The sequence below is a fragment of the Cnephaeus nilssonii genome, assembly GCF_951640355.1.
Source record: "Cnephaeus nilssonii genome assembly, chromosome: 10".
Lineage (NCBI taxonomy): Eukaryota > Metazoa > Chordata > Mammalia > Chiroptera > Vespertilionidae > Cnephaeus > Cnephaeus nilssonii.
In genome coordinates, this window is record NC_137081.1 from 8,953,796 (window position 1) to 8,971,011 (window position 17,216).

Genomic DNA, 17,216 nt, shown 5'->3' on the forward strand with positions numbered 1-17,216 from the left:
GGCAGCAACTCTCAGAGCTCCAGAGAGCATCTGACTGCCTGGGTTTTAAATATAGTTGAGATATTATGATGATGTTTCCTGATTTAATCCCCCCCATAAATTAGATGAAATGATTGTAATACCTGTTGTCACTTCATTCTTGCCCACTCTCCAATCACTCTGCCCACCTTCATTAATTCAGAATAAAATACCACGGGACATTGATGTAGCTCTTAGAGACAGGAGGACTACATTTTATAGCCTCAATACGAAATCATACTCAGAGACATCTAAGCCTTTACCAAATGAGAAAGACACACAAACAGCCCACCTGACCTTCTGATGTAGCCCATGGGAGCCTCCTCATAACTTTCCTGGGTGAGGAAGCTAAGGCTCCGAGGTGGTAAAGTGGCTGCCCAGGGTCACCCTGCGAGTGATTACCAGAGCCAGGACACCCCCCAGGTCTTCTGACTCCAAGTACAATGTTCTTTCTATTTCTCGTATATTCTCTAATCTTCTGGGGACTCTGCTAAAACAGTTTCTCGACTGTTTGCAATGAAAGGCATTATTGTCCACATGGAAACAAACCAAAAAAAAAAAAAAATCGTGGCATCCCCCCATCACCTTATCATCCATGTTTCTAGTTGATCCCGTCACAGTCATTATTTGGTGTTTTCTTACAGAAGGCAACAGACCACTGCACCAGAAACTGTCCTTAGATGGGAACCCCAAACCTATACACGGAACACCCGAGAGGTCAGAGGGCCTGCAGTGGTCAGCTGAGCAGCCTTGTAACCCAAGCAAGCCTCATGCAAAAACTTCTCCTGTTAATTCCAATGCCCCTGCAGCTCATCCTGAAATAAAGCCAGATGAGCTGGCAAAGAAAAGAGGTAAAGTGGTTTCTTTTGCACAAATGATTCAACGTCTTTGACACACAGAGGAAAGGGCCAGGATGACAGGACGTTCCCAGAGATGCCGCCTCGTGGAAGGGAGAAGCACATGAGATGGCGTTCCTTTCTGTGACCCACACACGCCGAGAGGCAGATGTGGTTCCGCCCGTGGCAGTCCAAGGGTGTAAATGGAATTAACATCCCTTTTCTCTGCCTCCCCGGGACCGTTCTTCTCTCCGTGGTGAGGGATACATTTGTAGATACTTTCTACCCTACTGTCTCAGGAAGCAAATGTTAGTGCCAGATTCTTTACCCGGAACTGGTCCTCACCATGAAAGGGGCTAAATCACTTCCTTCCCGATTCCCAGAAGATTAAATAATATTCTTCTCATCCAGCCTCAGTTCTATCTGATTCCCTTGGCTTCGGTTTGATACGCTTTCTCACTTTTCTGGAGGGAGATTGCCTTCTTCCAAGAAACATGCCCTTGTTGGGATACGTACAATTTGCCGATTTGCTTTGCATTATCTGTCAGCCCTGGTGACGGTTTCAGGAAATCGGGCAAGATTGGCACCCACGGAGCCGCTTAAGTGCTGCTGTAATTACAGGCCTGGCCCGGACCGGTGGGCCCCGGGCCAGCGTCCCTGGCACCGCCGCTCCGGCCGCTCTTGCTGTTTGTACCTCTCCCAACCTCTGAGGCATTTCCTCCCGCAAAAGCCCGCAGGCGTAGCCACGCAGAGCGGTGTTCGCCGCGAGAGCCCGCGGCACAGGCAGTCTTTAGACACATCCCACTCCAAGAACCTGCCGTGTGTGATGGAACATACATGATCAGGACCTTTTCCCAAGAGCAGAGGAGACACGTGTGCCCAGACTGGCCCACTAGTGAAATCCCAGCAGTCTCCCTACCGACCACCCGCTCTGGATGTTAAAATCCCTGGGTTCAAACCACCTCTTTGCAGAACTTTTTTTAAAATTTTTTTTTCATTGAAAAACAAAAACAAATCTCTCTCTGTTTGGCGGGGGGTGGTGTTGGTGGTGAGTTAGTTGGATTTTGTTGGTATTGTTCAGCTCACAAAGATAAAGTGCTCACATTTAAGAGACAAAAAAACTTTTTTTTTTCTTGACGTTCATTTTAGGCCCAAATATTGAGAAGTCGGTGAAGGACTTGCAGCGCTGCACCGTGTCCCTGACCAGGTACCGCGTCATGATCAAGGAGGAGGTGGACAGCTCGGTGAAGAAGATCAAGGCCGCCTTTGCTGAGCTGCACAACTGGTGAGTGAGCGGCCGGGAACCTGGGCCCGGGGCACCCGAGCCGTCTCTATAGGAAGGAGAACGCTGGTTATTTCGTATATAAACCGCGCAGGGCAACTCGTCAGCAGATTTTTTTGTAAGCCCTGCAGGCAGAGGCGTGTATCTTGGGAATGAGAAAGGAGAGCACGTGTTTGAATAAAAAGAAACCCGATGCACAGAGTTCATCGGCGTTTGAGGCTGGCCCAAAAGTGCATGGATGAGGTGGAGCGCAGCGAAGAACGAAACCTCCCCCAGTGGCATTTTCGACAAATCTCTGGAGAGCCAGCAGCACGCATGCTGCTAAGAAAAGAATTTTCCAGCCCCGTCCTTATAAAAGGACAACGCCCTGAACAAAACTCAGAAGCATCCCATGCAGACATAGTGAGGGGCCCATCCGGGGGTCTAGACGGGAATTCAATGGGGCACCGTGCGGTGCTGGCCCTGCCTCGCTCTACAGCTGCTTCGATGGGAGACACTCCTTTGAGTCCTGCTCCGTGGCTCGTGTCCACAGTTGGAAGGAAGTATCTGTTAGGAAAGGTGGGGTTTTTATCAGGAAGAAAATGTTCTCAGAGGATCAGCCAGAACTCTTTCAGTTTTGGGTGACAGAAACCCAAGTCACACTAGTTAAAGACAAATAGAACTTACTGGCCGATGTACATGAAAACACCAGGAGATTCCTTTAGGCCCATGGTCAGCAAACTGCGGCTCTTTGGCCCCTTGAGTGTGGCTCTTCCACAAAATACCACGGCCTGAGGGAGTCTATTTTGAAGAAGTAGCATTAAAAGAAGTTTAAGTTTAAAAAATTTGGCTCTCAAAAGAAATTTCAATCGTTGTACTGTTGATATTTGGCTCTGTTGACTAATGAGTTTGCCGACCACTGCTTTAGGCAAATTTGGTTCTAAGCCTAAATCATGTTGTTTCTCTCTGTGCTCCTCCCTCCCTTTTCTCCTCACTCTGTCTCTCCTCCCTCTCTCGCTGTCTCCCACAGTCTCCTGATTCTGCTTATTCTTGGCTTCCTTCTCAGGTATGACCTCTCCATGGAGCAGCCAAGCAGACCCCTTGGCAGCTCCCGCTCACATACCCCATCGCCCCAGGAGTTCTAACAAAGGCCCAGGGGCTCATTCTCATTGGCGGGGTTGGGTCATGTATCTATCCCCAAACCAGCCGCTGTGGCTAGAGTGACCGTCTTCCTGTCAGCCAGGCGGAGACCGTGTCTACCACAGTGAGTGGGGGGCCGAGTCCCACCGGAACCCCATGAACTGAGAGGTGAGGAGCTGTGGTCCCCAGAGGAAAAGCAGGGTCCTGAACAGAAATGCACAGGACAAGGAGAACACACCCTCAGCTCCCCGATTTGCATAACACGTTCCCCGTATCTCATCAGCCTCCCACGGTTCTAGAATTTGGTCACGTCTTCTGCATATTTTTTCTATTCCAAGTCCTTTTTTGGCCTCTGATGTGCTTTTTAGCTAATGGTTGAGTTGTGTAAAACTCAAGGATTACACTAAACACTAACCTAATAAATTCTTGAATTGTAAACCATCTGCTACATATAATACAAGATCCCAAGGGAATATAAGAACTCTTCAAAGACATCCACGCCCTTGGGTCATCCTTCAGTGAGGAACCCTTTCCCCTCCCCCAGTCTCGGCATCTGTCATGGATCACTCCTCTGTTTGATCAGATTACAACCTACTTGTTCAAGGCAAACTCCAAGAATATGCTGAAACCATTAGAGAAGATAGGTGCTCGCAAGTGAAAGATGTTACACGTATTCTTGTTGGCTTTCACATTTTCCAGTCTATCCTTAAGTTACCCCGGTATTTAAAGCGCACTCAACTTCCAGGCCTGTTCTCTCGAGCCCAAGTCAGCAAACTCTATCTGTGAAAGGCCAGCTAGTACGCGTTGTAAGCTGTATGGGCTGTAACGTCTGTGTTGTGGCACGAAGCAGCCAGAGGGGGTGCAGGAAGGCTGTGGGCCGGGTGGGCTGGCCCTACGCTGTCTGGGGGCATTAGCCGGCTGCTCAGAGAAACCCTCTGTCTTCTCCTTTTGTGCAGCATTTTAGAGTAAACCCTTCCTCTGAGGCTCCTATTATACCTTCCGTCGGAGTGACTCACACACTAATTGACAAAGTGTAGCCGTGACCTCGAATTCCCTCTCCCCTCCAGCTGCTCGGCCGACTTTTATTTTTATTGTTTTACTTTATTTCCTTAGTAAAATGAACATCACATGGGTCACGGGACATCTTGAGATTTATAACAGATTCTTGGAGTGTTTCACGCCTGACGAGCTAAAAGCTTGGGGCCAGGAAGTCAGTGCGGGGAGGGGGGGGGGGGAGTTGTATATCTTTTCTCTGCTTGTAACTCACATTGTGTTTTAAACTGGGGGGGGAAGGCTCCATTCTGAGTGAGCTCTGCCAAGCAGTGCTGCCGTTTCAAAGTCACCTACGGGACAGAACAGCACTTTCCCCCCAAGCTGGAGAGGAAAAAATGTAGACCAGCCATCTTCACTATGCTGTTGCTACCCAGTGAGTCAACGCCCACTTGTTTTCTGATCTAACCTTTAAAAAAACGATGCCAAAACGTAACGTAAATGTTAACTTAAAAATAAAACCAAAGTGGTTTTTAATCAACCACTTCCATGCATTTCTGCCGAACGGAAAGACGTTGGCTCTGGTCCAGGCCGGCCCGCAGCCCGGCCGCCGCGGTGATGTGCCTGGACGGAGCCTCCCTCTCATCTTCTGAGAGATGGATTTTAGGGACTGTGGTGCTTTTGGGAAATAGCGGGTCACAGAACTGAAGAAGGCAGTTTAAATGTTTTTTAAAAATTAAGCTTTTCTGTTGGTGATGAAATCATGAACAATAGGCATGAGCGACAATTTTGAATGCAGCACCTTTCGCTTAACACAATCGGAACCTCGGGATTGCTGGGTAGCAGGTCCTCTGGAGGGTTCTGGAAAGTGCTGTTTCCGAGACGGACAGCAGCTCACCTGGGGCCTGAGCGACGTGGACGAAGCCCCTGTGCTCGCCAAGGCTCTCAGTGGCGCTGTGTCTAGTTTAGAAACAAATTCTAGACATTCACTTTGTTACCCAAGTGCCAGCTTCAGGGGGTGCGTCCTGCCTGCCTGAATCCCCCGAATTCCGCGGGAAGCCACGGGAATGGCGATGTTGTGAGGCTGGGAGAAGCCACCTGTTGGCACATGCTCAGGACCAAGTGGCCCACAGCTGAGTCAGATGAACCACATGCTCATCTTTCCCCGTCTGCTTGTGAACAATACTTCCTTCCATGCCGTCGGGGGAGAAATCCATTGAGTTGCTGAATTCTGCTATCAGAGTTGGCCTTGGACTCGGACACGGTTGCCTAGGCTCAGGGACCTTGCAGGGATCACTGCTACTCCCCCAGGAAGAACTGGGGACGTGAGAGGGGAACAGGGATGGCTAGAGCTCTCACAACGCGTCTTGACAGGAAGTGAACGTTGCAGCAGGAGCATCTGTGTGAGAAGTCCCATCAGGAACTAACATGAAACAGCTGGCTTTTTGTCTGCACGCTCGGCCCCCTATCACAACTGGAAAATATTCATTCTTTGGAATTATAGCTGCCAGATTTAATCACTCTGTGTGCGAACAAGTCCAGCTTCTCGTTGCAAATCTGTGTGTGTGTGTGTGTGTGTGTGTGTGTGTGTGTGTGTGTGTGTGTCCATGTGGATGGTGAAGGCTTAAAATGAGCAATAAGACACTGAATTCAGAAAGCACCGAGGAAGGAGAGCGATGCTGATAGTCGGCCGCGTGCTGGGGAGGCAGCATTCCAAGGCAGAGCTGTAGGGACTGCCGAGGGGCTGCTGGCGACCGACCGGATTCTGGTCAACAGCAAGGGGTGGAGTGTGTGCTGGGGGGGAAGGCTGGAGAGTGGGAGCTGGGGGACCACAGCTGAGGCGGCTCGGGCTCAGATAGGAAGGGGTCGTCGCAGCAGGCCTGTGCACGGGGGCCAGAACTCCCTCTGTACTCACGTTGACTTTTTCCTGAAGCAGCGCCAGGTCTGCTCAAGGAGAAGTGGAAGTGGATCCGGAGTCCCCACTCCCCTGGCCCCGGGCCCTGCCCACTCCCCCTTCTCTCCGTCTTGGAGCTTCCTCCCTCAGCGAGGTGGGGGGGAGGGGGGGACCTCCCACTGCCCCTGCAGGCCAGGGCTCCTGCCCCCACCCAACTCCAGGGCGGAACTCCCATTGGGCCCAGCCCCCTTCCCTTTTCTTTTTCACCCTGAACTCTCTCATTTTTGTGTCCCTGGTAACTTCATCCTTTCGATGCCCAGTGTCATCCCTACAAAGTGGCATATCTGCATGTTAACAAACGTTAACCAAACTGCTGAGACTCACCCAGCAGACGAATAACTGAGCGTGAGACCTTCGGGCTGCAGGAAAGGCCTTATTCAGCTACGTCCATCCTCTTCGGCCTCCCCACGTCCCCCCACTGCACAGGGTCCTCTCATCTGCCGGGAGCTCTGGCCGGAGCCCAGCACGCACACAGCCCGCCTGGTGGTCCGCAGACCCGTGTCTCCACTGTGACACCTAACTGTGTCCTCTTCCTGGGCTGAGAGTTTGGGGAGCCCCCCACCCCCACCCCCAAGGGAACCAGCTCTGCAGCCCGCTGACCCGCATTCCCGGGGCCCTGCTCCTGGTCCCCAAATACTGTCAAACCCTTGGCAGACCAGCCTGGGAACGACTTCCGCCTGAGTCCAAATAGCACCCTTTTTCTCTGCAGGTTTAGCAGACAGCAGACTCCTTCCTCGTTGGTTCTTTTCCCCCACGTTCCCCAAACTTCTAGCTGCTGCTTGGAGAACGCCTGGCTTCCCACTCAGTGCTGGAAGCCCAGCCCGGGTTTTCCTGTGCCCCGAGGGCTTTCTTTTCTTTTCTCTCTTTGTGACTAACTTAAATTAATATTAACTTCTCTCCACACCGAAGTCTATGTGTGCGCACTGTAATTAAAACTCCTAGAGCTCTGGCCATCCTGGGCTCCGAGACGCTGACGTCGCTGGTCTGGAGTGGACCCAGCAGTCGGTGTGTGTGTGTGTGTGTGTGTGTGTGTGTGTGTGTGTGTGTGTGTGTGTGTGTGAGCTCCGGGTGACTCTCTTGTGCGTCTGTGGCTGAAACTCGGGCTGAGAGTCCGGCAAAGGGGCGAGTGTATCTGGGGCCAAGCAGTGTTCTCCGCGGGTGGATTCTTCCCAGGAGACAGCATGTCTGGGAACACTTGGGGTTGTCACCATGGGCCGCTAGTAGGCAGAGGTGAAGCACGCTGTAGGTGTTCTAGAATGCACAGGACAGTCCCGTCCCGTTCCCCCCCCCCCCCCCAAATATTACAAAGGATGATCCCTCCCTCGACATCCACGATGCTGAGGAAGCCTGCGCCCCGGAAAGTGAGAGGACCGTGTGTTCTGGCACCTTCCCCTCGGCCCCACCCTGCTGCCGGTTCTGCCCTGGCTGGAGGCCTGGAGGCCAAGGCTACTCCCTTTGCACCCCCTGAGTCCCCACCCGCCCCTCCCCCAGCTGCCCTCCCAGTGCTCCGCTGCAGACAGGAGAGAGGAACGGTCCTCTCCACTCATGCACCTGCCCAAACAGCATAACCACGGTGCCTGTCTGCTTGGATCAGCGAAGGAGGAATCTTATTTTCCATATTGCCCGAAATGTAAACCTTCTAGCTACGCATTTTAAAGGTCAAATTACATTTTTGTTGTCTTAAGGCCAGAAAACCAGTTGTATTGAAGTGGAGAAAATTGAGGGCTTTGCTTTTTGGTCTATTTTTCATTATAGAATTCAACTCAGTCGTTAGGAGAAAATAGAGACGCTAAGAACGGACGCCTGTAGCTAATGATAGGCAGTCACTCTCATCAGCCGTTCTGTCTCCACCTGAGTCCTTTTCTCATTTCGCAATAAGACCACACGGCGCAGTGGGGCCGGGATTAGGGTGAGGGTCGGCAGCGTGTGGCAGTAGATACAGCAGGGAAGGCTTCTGTCCAGGCGTGGTTCTTGCCCTTCGGCCTCGGCCCGGCGGCAGTGTTGCTCGGTGCTCCTGGGCACACGTGGCATCTGTCCGGCTCCTCTCACGCCGGCGACCGTGGCATCCTCGGTGCCAGCCCTTGTGCTCCCCAACGTGAGTGGAAACAGGCCTTTCTGTGTATCTTAGGCTTCGGTGGCTGTGGAACACACACTTGCCCTCGTTTAATTCGCCTCCCGTCATTGGGAGAGTCGCTGAATTGTGGCGCTGTGTGAACTGCGGTAGATAAACGGAGGGGAAGTGAGTATTGGGTGAAACAGGTCCTGGAATCAGACCTGTGTCGCAGAAAAGACGCTGTGACAACAAGCGAACGTGGCGAGTGTTGACAGAAGCATCGATGATGAGTAGAGACTCCACTTTAAAACTGTGTGGCTGTGCCCTGCCGGTGTGGCCCAGTGGTTGAGGGTCGACCTATGAACCAGGAGGTCCCTGTTCAACTCCCAGTCAGGGCACATGCCCAGGTTTCGGGCTCAGTCCCCAGCAGGGGGTGTACAGGAAGAAGCCAATCAGTGATTCTTCTCTCATCATTGATGTTTCTATCTCGCTCTCTCCCTCCCTTTCTCTCTCTGAAATCAATTAAAAAAAAACAACAGTTAAAAAATATATAAAACCATGTGACAGAAATAGTAAGTATTCCTAGTGTCCCCACCAGGACCAGAGTGGTGTGTGTCCAGCAAGAAAGCGATGCTTTTCTCCGCCCTCTCCCACAAGGATGTTGGTCATGGGATCGCAGCAGAAGAGCTGAGGGTAGGAACCTTTGTAGCCACTGGGCAGTGTTATGTGATCGTTTGCCATCAGCCGTGTGTCACATGATTGCTAGGTTATTGCCCGCACCTTAAGCCAAGCATGTCATGAAGACAAAAATCAAGATTTTGCATTATATTTTTATGGTACTTTTTGAAGACATTTAATAAAAGGTCTCTATGTCCTTTTGCTCTGGACGTGAATACAATCTTCCCAACCATCAAAACCTGTATAAACCGGACTTTCCTTCTCGTCCAATGATCTTCCTAAGTGCACACCTGCCTGTGATCTGTACAAAGTACTGCTCAACGGAAATTAACCAGGCCCGTGCCTTCTCCCCACACCCGGGATTCGCGACGTGCCTGCATCTCAGAAGCACGCACCGTTCGGAAATGAACATACACCTGCAAAGGATATCGAGAGGCAGTAGCAGAAGAGGCTAATAAATATATTTATGCCCAAATAGCTCCGTGGCCTTACTCTGCACCAGCCCCATAAACAGAAGCGGGCTCCAGGACCACGCTGAAGCTGTGGGAGGGGAAAATCACACCCCACGGAGGAGCTCACGGTGCCTGTGCCTTTGCGTCTAGGCGAGCCCCTGAGGTGCCGTGTATTTCAAATCTTGCCTCGTTGGTGAATGTGTCGTTCTAAATGGGTGCCGCTCGCTTTCGGGAGGCGAAAGCTTCTCGTTTCCTATTTCCTTTCCTCCCCGAGGTTTTTCTCTGGGTTGGATGTTTCCCCGGGGCCCTGCAAGGACTCAGTGAATCACTCAGCGTGAAGGAAGAGCAGATTGACAAACACAAAAACTCCGGAACCAGCCTGTTCAGTCTCGGCCTCGTCCCCGGGAAACCAGCCTGAATAGCACCTCGTATTAAGAGCCTTTCTGAGCCTCACATGTGATTACCGCCAGACGTCCTGCCGGCTGCACACTTAGCCTGGAAGTCGCTTCCCGTTCAGCGCAGCCTTCCTTGCAGAATAATAGACACACACACACACACACACACACACACACACACACACACACACACACACCTCAGAGCTGGAGAGCAAGAGGTTGGTTCTAATTTCAGCTTGAAATCGGAAAAGATTTCTGAACCTTTTCAGCACATGAAGGCTACCAATCAAACAGCTTGGTAACAGGCTCCTTGAGTAAGAATTGTTCGTTTCACTATAGAATGGAAATATAAAAGGGAATTGAGCAAATTGTTCTATCTTCACAATCCCAGAGTACGTATTATTTGTGTCTTTTTAATTTTGTAGTATAATCCATTGTCACTGGAAAATAAGACAAATTTGTTCTTATATAATAGTATAAGTACAAAATACATAATTAATTTCACAATTTCTGAATGGACCTTGGAGCTTATTTCTGTTTATTAGATGGGTACAGAGTGAGACCAAGGCATCGTTTTGGGCAATTTGTAGCTAGGATAGCAGCAAATCATAAGACTATATCAAACACCCGAAATTGCTCTAATAAAATTCCTTGTAAGTATGTCATGTTATTTTTCCAGTGACTGTAAACCTTTGGTTCTCAGTAGGCCAGTGGATTCTAACAAAAGTCACAAGTTCAAGGCTTATCAACCACTTACCTGGAGACATGAGGTGTGGAGTTAGAACAGCATTTCAATCCCATCACCACATATTCTAGCTCTGAAGATGGTTGAGTTTCTTAACGTCTACTCAGCTACAAAACAGGAGTGTTGCTGTCACTTTCTAGGGCTTTTGTGAAGATTCGGGTACGAGATACACATTTCGTAGATTATTCCAGAAAATCTCCAGCCTGCGCATGAGAGAAGTCCCATCTAGGTCGGTTTCTTCACTTCCAGATAAGCATTTAGTGAATTTCTTTCCCTCTAACCCAGGACACTGGGAAGGCCGTCTCCTTCTCCTCTCTCTGTTTATTGAGCATGCTGTGGGAACCAGCCTGGAGATATGGATGTGTCGTCACCACTTTTTGCTGCTTACTGCTCGGTGATGAGAGAAATAAGGCAAAGGGACCTGGGTTCCGAGTGGCCACTGCTACCACCAGCCCAGCCCTCCTTCCCCTGGCCTGTCTCCCATGCCTTCTCTCTACCTCCTCCTCCCCTTCCTTCATTCATCCTTCCAGTAGATAGATGAATGTGTGACCAGCTGGTGCCTCTCAGATGTTGGAATCACAGGGAGCCTCAGAGCCCATTCATTCCCAGAGTCCCCGGTCTGTGGGTGCGGGGCCCAGGGATATGCATACAGTGGGGACCATCACCTGGAGAACATTGCTCACTGACTGAGGGATGGGAGAGATCTCTTGCCTAAAAAACATACCAGGTCCTGTGGGAGCAGACAGACAGGCTGTGGAGCGTGCGTGGCAAAGCTGTCCTGGAGCGTGCGTGGGGGAGGGCCAGTGTGCCCTGGCTGTTACCTCGGGCCCTGAGTGACCAGGTGTCCTCGTGCTGAGAGACCCCTGCAGAGAGAAACTTGCTTTCTCTCCCATAGAAGTAGTTTTAGGGTTTTTTGTTTTTCTGAAGGGGGTGGTGGTAACTCGTACCATTTTTGTAGCTATGGAAACCGAGACCAGAAAGTGGCTTCCCTTGAATAGTGATCACCATAGAAAGAAACAAAACTAAGAAATAATTAGCAAAGCTAAGAAATCCTATTAAGCAAAATCACATGTAAAATTCCACATGGAGGTGTATGAGGACTACGATTTTCCTGCTGAACATGTGGAATTCATAGAATTCACAGCATTTTGCAGCTCCTAGAAACTGTAAGGAGAAAAGGGGATCCCTGTGTTTGTTTCTCAATCAGCGTGTCTGTTTTGAGGGACTCCCGTGTTCCCCGCGTGTTGGGAGTTGGTCCCGGTGCGACACCTGCGTGGGTCTCATCTCAGAAGCGCCCCGCAGACAGCGTGATGGAATGTTCATTAGCTGTGCTGCCAGTCATCGTAGGATGCCAATAAAAGCATGCAGACTGGGAGGGGCTAACATGAACAGATTATATAACGTGTGGCAATACCTGAGGAGATGGCCTGGACAGGGCACCCTGGCACTGGGCACCCCCACCGTGTACGGGGAGCTTGTCTGCCCCCCGCCTGGAAGGGAAGTCCTGTCACTCCAGGGAGAGGACTAGGTGCCTGAACCTGTGGGCAGTGCAGGCGGGCTCTTCCCTGGTGCTCCCTCCTCAGCTCCAGTCTCCCCCCCCCCCCAAGCCGCCCCCCCCCCAAACACACACACAGGGCGGCCCCTGGGCGCTGCAAGGTGCCAGGAGCCCAGCGGGCGTCCCTCTGGGCGCGCACAGTGCTCACCCTGGCGCGGTGGTGAGGAGGAGCCCCGTGGGGGGCGGAGGGGGGTGCAGTGTGAGGGAAATAGTTCTTTACACAGGATCCTTGCGGGAGAGTATCGCTCACCTGCGTGCTGTGTGTAGAACGTGGAGGCCAGAAGGCGGAGGCAGCATCAGCGTCCCCAGCCCCTCGCCCAGCAGCGAACACAGCCTCTTCCCTCGACGGCGGACGGGCCTTCCTCGGCCTGCGGGGCTCTGGGCTCTGGGCTCCTCGCTGTCTCCTTCCAGAAGCGCTGCTGGCTCTGCTCTGCTGGGCAGCTGCGGGTTAAGGAAGCTCCAGCCCGAGGCTCTTCCTCCACAACGAGGTTCTGAAGCAAAACTGTGGAGATGAGATGAGATGGGCCAGGCCCGAGGCAGACACCCCGAGGCCCACGCCCCGAGGTGGGAGGGCCCCTCTGAACCCCAGCATCTAACCCCAGCTGTTGCTGCACATGGATGTCTTCACATGCCCTTTGAGATTCTGCGTTTGTGCCTCAGTGTCCCCAGCTGGTTCTGCTCACCAGCTCAGCAGCATGTCGCTGCTCCTGTCCCAGCGCCTTCCTCTCGGAAGAGCCGAGACCTGCCACGGCCACCCCGGCTGCCAACCGAAACAGCCCGTCCCTCGGGTCTCGGTCCGGGTTCTAGAAGCGGCCTCCGCGGGGCAGGAAAGGGTCGCTCCATCCTGCTGAAGTGCCTTTCCGATTCTTTTTATTATTATTGTTAGGAGTCCTCTACAGAAAGGAATCGAGACAGTGGGAGCGTTCTTATAAAATGACACTTTATCTCCGTGATTAACTATACAATAAACCGTAAAGGCTCCGCCATGGTAATCTCCTTCTCCTCACACCTTATTGCTTTGATAATAAAAGCTATTTTTATGGCAACAGAATAAAACGTTACTGCCCAGAGAGTTTAGGGAAAGCGAGGAGGCGTGTTTTGGGAGGTAAAGGGCACATCGGAAGCCCGGGAGGTCAGCGTGGCTTTAGGGGGGCTCAGTGCAGGCAGCATGTGGCCATGTGGCTGACGTCGGTGACCTCGGGGACTGTACCCGACCCCGGAGAGCCCTTGCAGTGGCCGGCGGACAGCAGTGGGAGATTCTGTGTGTCCGCCCGGTTCCGGCGACCACTGCGGAAAGCAGAAATGTTCAACACTTAGAGTCGCGGGTGATTAGTGGAGAGAGAGCACAGATTTTAATAATTTATTGCCGTCTCAATTTGAGAACAGAATCATTAACTACCTGCTTTGATTCGAAGCCAAACCCTGTGTGGTTCGGTGAATATCGGTGCACTTTTATTCATAAGTTTGTGTCTCAAATGATTAGATTCCGTCAGAGACAAAAATTATATAAATCGTTGCATAAGCGTGATTTATGTGCAAGCACTACCATATAGCAATTAAGGAGAAGTTTCATTATTGATGCCACAGGAAAATGAATATGCTTTCTTCCCTTACATTCATCACTATCAGGCAATTTTTGTCGAGCAGCTCACAATAGTCTAAGATCGTACAGCTTTTAAGCACTCGGAGTTTCCCCGAAGATGCGATGATTACACAGAGGCCTGAAGGGGTGCTCGGACTTAATGAGAGGAAGCAGGCAGGGCTGGGAGGAGCATCTGTGTGCCCAGGGCCCGTGGGGAGCAGCGAGCAGAGCGCCTGCCCTCCGGGACGCTCACATGAGATCACCCAGCAAGGCCTTGGCGCTCTGTTCAACCTGCCTGGGACGCAGCAAGCGGCCGGGATGTGCTAGCCAAGACCAGCCCTCGTTTTGAGGTCACTGAGGGCGGACATGGCTACACGGGTGTACCCCGAAAGCAAGCAGGTGACCTTTGTGCCTCCCTGTGGGCACGTGGTTGGTGACACTGTGACTTTCCTGTGACTCATCAGCTCTCAGGTGGCATTCCTCTCAAAGGCTCCCCCCCTCCCTCCCTCCAGCCTCCATATCTGGTAACTCCGTCCCAGGGTTTTGCCCAGCATCTGGCCTTGTTCGGCCCTCGGAGCTGTCTGTCACCAGGCGGCCCTGCAGCATCTGTCTGTCCGGTGCCTCTAAGATTCAGCAGGACGTGCGAACGGCACTGATGAAATTCCTCGTGCAGCCGGATGGACACCACCAGGCCCTGTGGGCACCTGGGAGGCTCAGACAGTCTTTCCTCTGGGCCCTTCCTGTGGTCTGGCGCTCAGCGTGCTGCAGCAGCCGCCAGGGGACGGGCTGGCCTCCACGGCCCGGCCCCTGCAGCCGCCTCCCACGGCTGTTCTTCCCTCCAGGCCTGCGGCCTTGAAAGCAGAGCCCAAGAAGAGGCTCAGGCGCCCCTCCTGCGGTGCCTGAGGGAGGGCCAGCGGGAGCTGTCGGGCCAGCAGCCGATCCTGGTTTGCCTTCCGATCCTGGGTTCGGACCAGGGGCCTGACTCACAGACTCCTGGCTGCCTGTATCCGTGGGAGATTTGGACGCAGTCGCACAGAGCAGCGCTTGAATTCCTAAGACGCTGAGGGCAATGTTTTGGTGAAATACCCAGAGGAACGGAAGCATGGCTTGGTGCCAGCGCCACAGGCTTTTGCACATCCTCACGGGGGCATGAAGCAGAGTAACAGTGTATTGTGTGCAGCCTCCATTCCTCCAGTGGCCGGCCCGGGAGGCGGGAGCTCACCGTTGTGTGAGGGCCCAGCTTTGTGTCCTATGCGTCAGACCTGCGGGGAGGTCTCGTGCCCCAGATGTCCATCTGACTTAACTGACAAAAACTGGCCGTGACTTTGTAGCTGGCAAAGAATTTGCAGAGGCCTTTCCTGCACTCTTCTCCTCGCCCAACACACGCAGGCTGCAGGGTCTGTGGCCTCAGGGGGTCGGGGGGGGGGGGGGACTTTGTGAGGCTGTCTGGATACACCCAGTCTTGTACCCCGTGCATGCGTTTCCTTACGTGGTGTACTCTGCGAGCTCTCAAAACCTGGAGACCAGTTAGAAGCCTTGTGTTTGGTTGAGGGTCGGGGAGCCCTAATCTCTTCTCCTTGCCATCACCGTTTTCTTTCCGCTTCTGTTTCTCACTCTTTCCCAGTAATTTCAGCAGGTCCTCTCACCTCTTCCTCTCAGCTCTCCCAAAAGAATGTAGGCTCCCCAGGGATGGTAGTAATTTTATTTTCATTCACAGCGGTATTCCCAGCCTCCCCGCCCTTGCCTGGCACATGGCAGGCACTCGGCAAATATTTGTTCCGCGGATGAAGGTTTTGCCAGACTCCCGCTGTTTCTAGTGCTGTCTGTGGCATATTCCTGTGCAGCCGTCCCAAATCCAGGCCACCGCTGCACACCACTGAGGAAGAGGAGGGAGGACAGGTTACCTGCAAGTCTCCGTGACCTGCCAGCCAGTAGTCCGCTGGCCTCTTCCCGCGCCTGAAGGCCCAAAGCGGTTGTCCGGGACTCCTGTTCCATGCTCAGTGGAGCAATGTTAATGTGAAGATGCTTGAAACGCTTTCCCGGGGGAATGAATGAGAAGGCATAGACTCATGTGATAGAGCATGTGGGTGGATTGACCCAGCCTGCATTTCTCAATGTGCATGGCCCTCTCCCCCCGCCCCCGCCCGCCACCCCACCCCTCGCTGCCAGAGTCTGGGAGAGTGAAGCACAGAGACCCTTGAGAACTTACAAGCCTACATAACCCATGCACCAGATTTTAAAATATGTATCATATTGTTGTGGAACTTGGGAATCCGTAGGGCAAAAATACTCCCCAATTCAAATTCAAAGCTGTGCCATCCTGAAAGTCCGAAGGGCTTTTTCTAGACTTGCTGACGATGATTCAATCAGCAGATGTCCCCGTGTCATCCTCGGGCGCGTCCCTTCCATGTTGCCTCATTTCGGAAAAGCGGAGTGTGCCGCTGGCGTTGTCACAGGGAAATAGTTACGGTGATTTGCATTTTGTTTAATGAAAATAATCTTTCTTTTACTCCCAGTGCTTATTAAAAGTTCGTCTTTGATTAAGCATCCTTAGCTTTTGTTTGTGTTTTGTTTCCCCCCAGCATCATTGACAAGGAAGTTTCCCTGATGGCAGAAATGGACCACGTCAAAGAAGAAGCCAGTAAGTACACCCCCGGCTGCTGGACCAGGGCCCTCCCAGCCGGAAGTTACCTGTAGGGCAGACTGACCGTGATATGGATTCCGAGTGGGTCCTGAAATCCACACGGTTTTCCGGCTCTGGGGCTCCGTAACCTTGGGCAGTACGTCACTTAGCCCCTGGGGACCTCCGTGACCTCATGTGTGAAGGGGCGTAGCAGCACCCACTGCATAAGTACCAGGTGTGAGCGGAGCTGTTTCAAGTCCAGAGGGACTTTGGTGCGTATAACGGGCTACTCCTAGTTGTTGGATTCAAAATGACATCAATTTTCGTCTTAAACTTTAAAACATGACTTTTAAGCCTTCACAACTTACAAATCTTGCTCTACAACTTTCACAGTCCTCTTCACTTGGTCTTTTTTTAGGTTCAACTAACTTAAGTCCAACAAATTTAATTTCCCTAAAAAAATAAGTCCTGAAATTTAAACGGAAATTCCTCTTCACATTTTAAAGAACATTTATGAATTTAATATTAATTTTAGCACATGAGGCGTCTGACCAGGCAAACTCATAAACCTAATGGGCAAAGTGCCCCCAGCTTGTCAGCAACTCTTGTAAGATTAGCAGTTCAGACTCAGAGATGCACTCAGCGAACTTTTCTTGACCCGCTCCAGTCCCGTTCACAGACGTAGTCGAATTGGCTGACACCTGCCAACGTGACACCTCCAAAGAAGATGAATTGCATGTTTTAAATTGAAATCACAAGTGAGATTGCCCAATGGACCAGACACTAAACAATGAACACACTCAGACGATCGTGATCATTGCAAAACTTTGCCTAGTTTTAACACAAAATATTTGTTCCCTGGGTTTGATTTATTTTGTTCTCTTCATACTTGTCTCTAAACCTTTCCGCTGCGGTGAGTTCCCGCGACAGCCAG

The 17,216-nt window shown here is 51.8% G+C and overlaps 1 protein-coding gene across 6 annotated transcripts in view; it reads left to right on the top strand.

Annotated features, from left to right (window-relative positions):
• Nucleotides 1–17,216, top strand: part of SPATS2L (spermatogenesis associated serine rich 2 like) — a 150,774-nt gene that overhangs the window by 119,415 nt on the left and 14,143 nt on the right. For 5 of the 6 annotated variants that reach the window (XM_079782173.1, XM_079782168.1, XM_079782170.1 and 2 more), the window contains 3 exons: nt 663–869; nt 2,004–2,139; nt 16,242–16,300. In XM_079782173.1, the coding sequence (XP_079638299.1) occupies nt 663–869; nt 2,004–2,139; nt 16,242–16,300 (402 nt within the window). The remainder of the gene's footprint in view (nt 1–662; nt 870–2,003; nt 2,140–16,241; nt 16,301–17,216) is intronic. The other variant, XM_079782172.1, reaches the window with a different exon arrangement.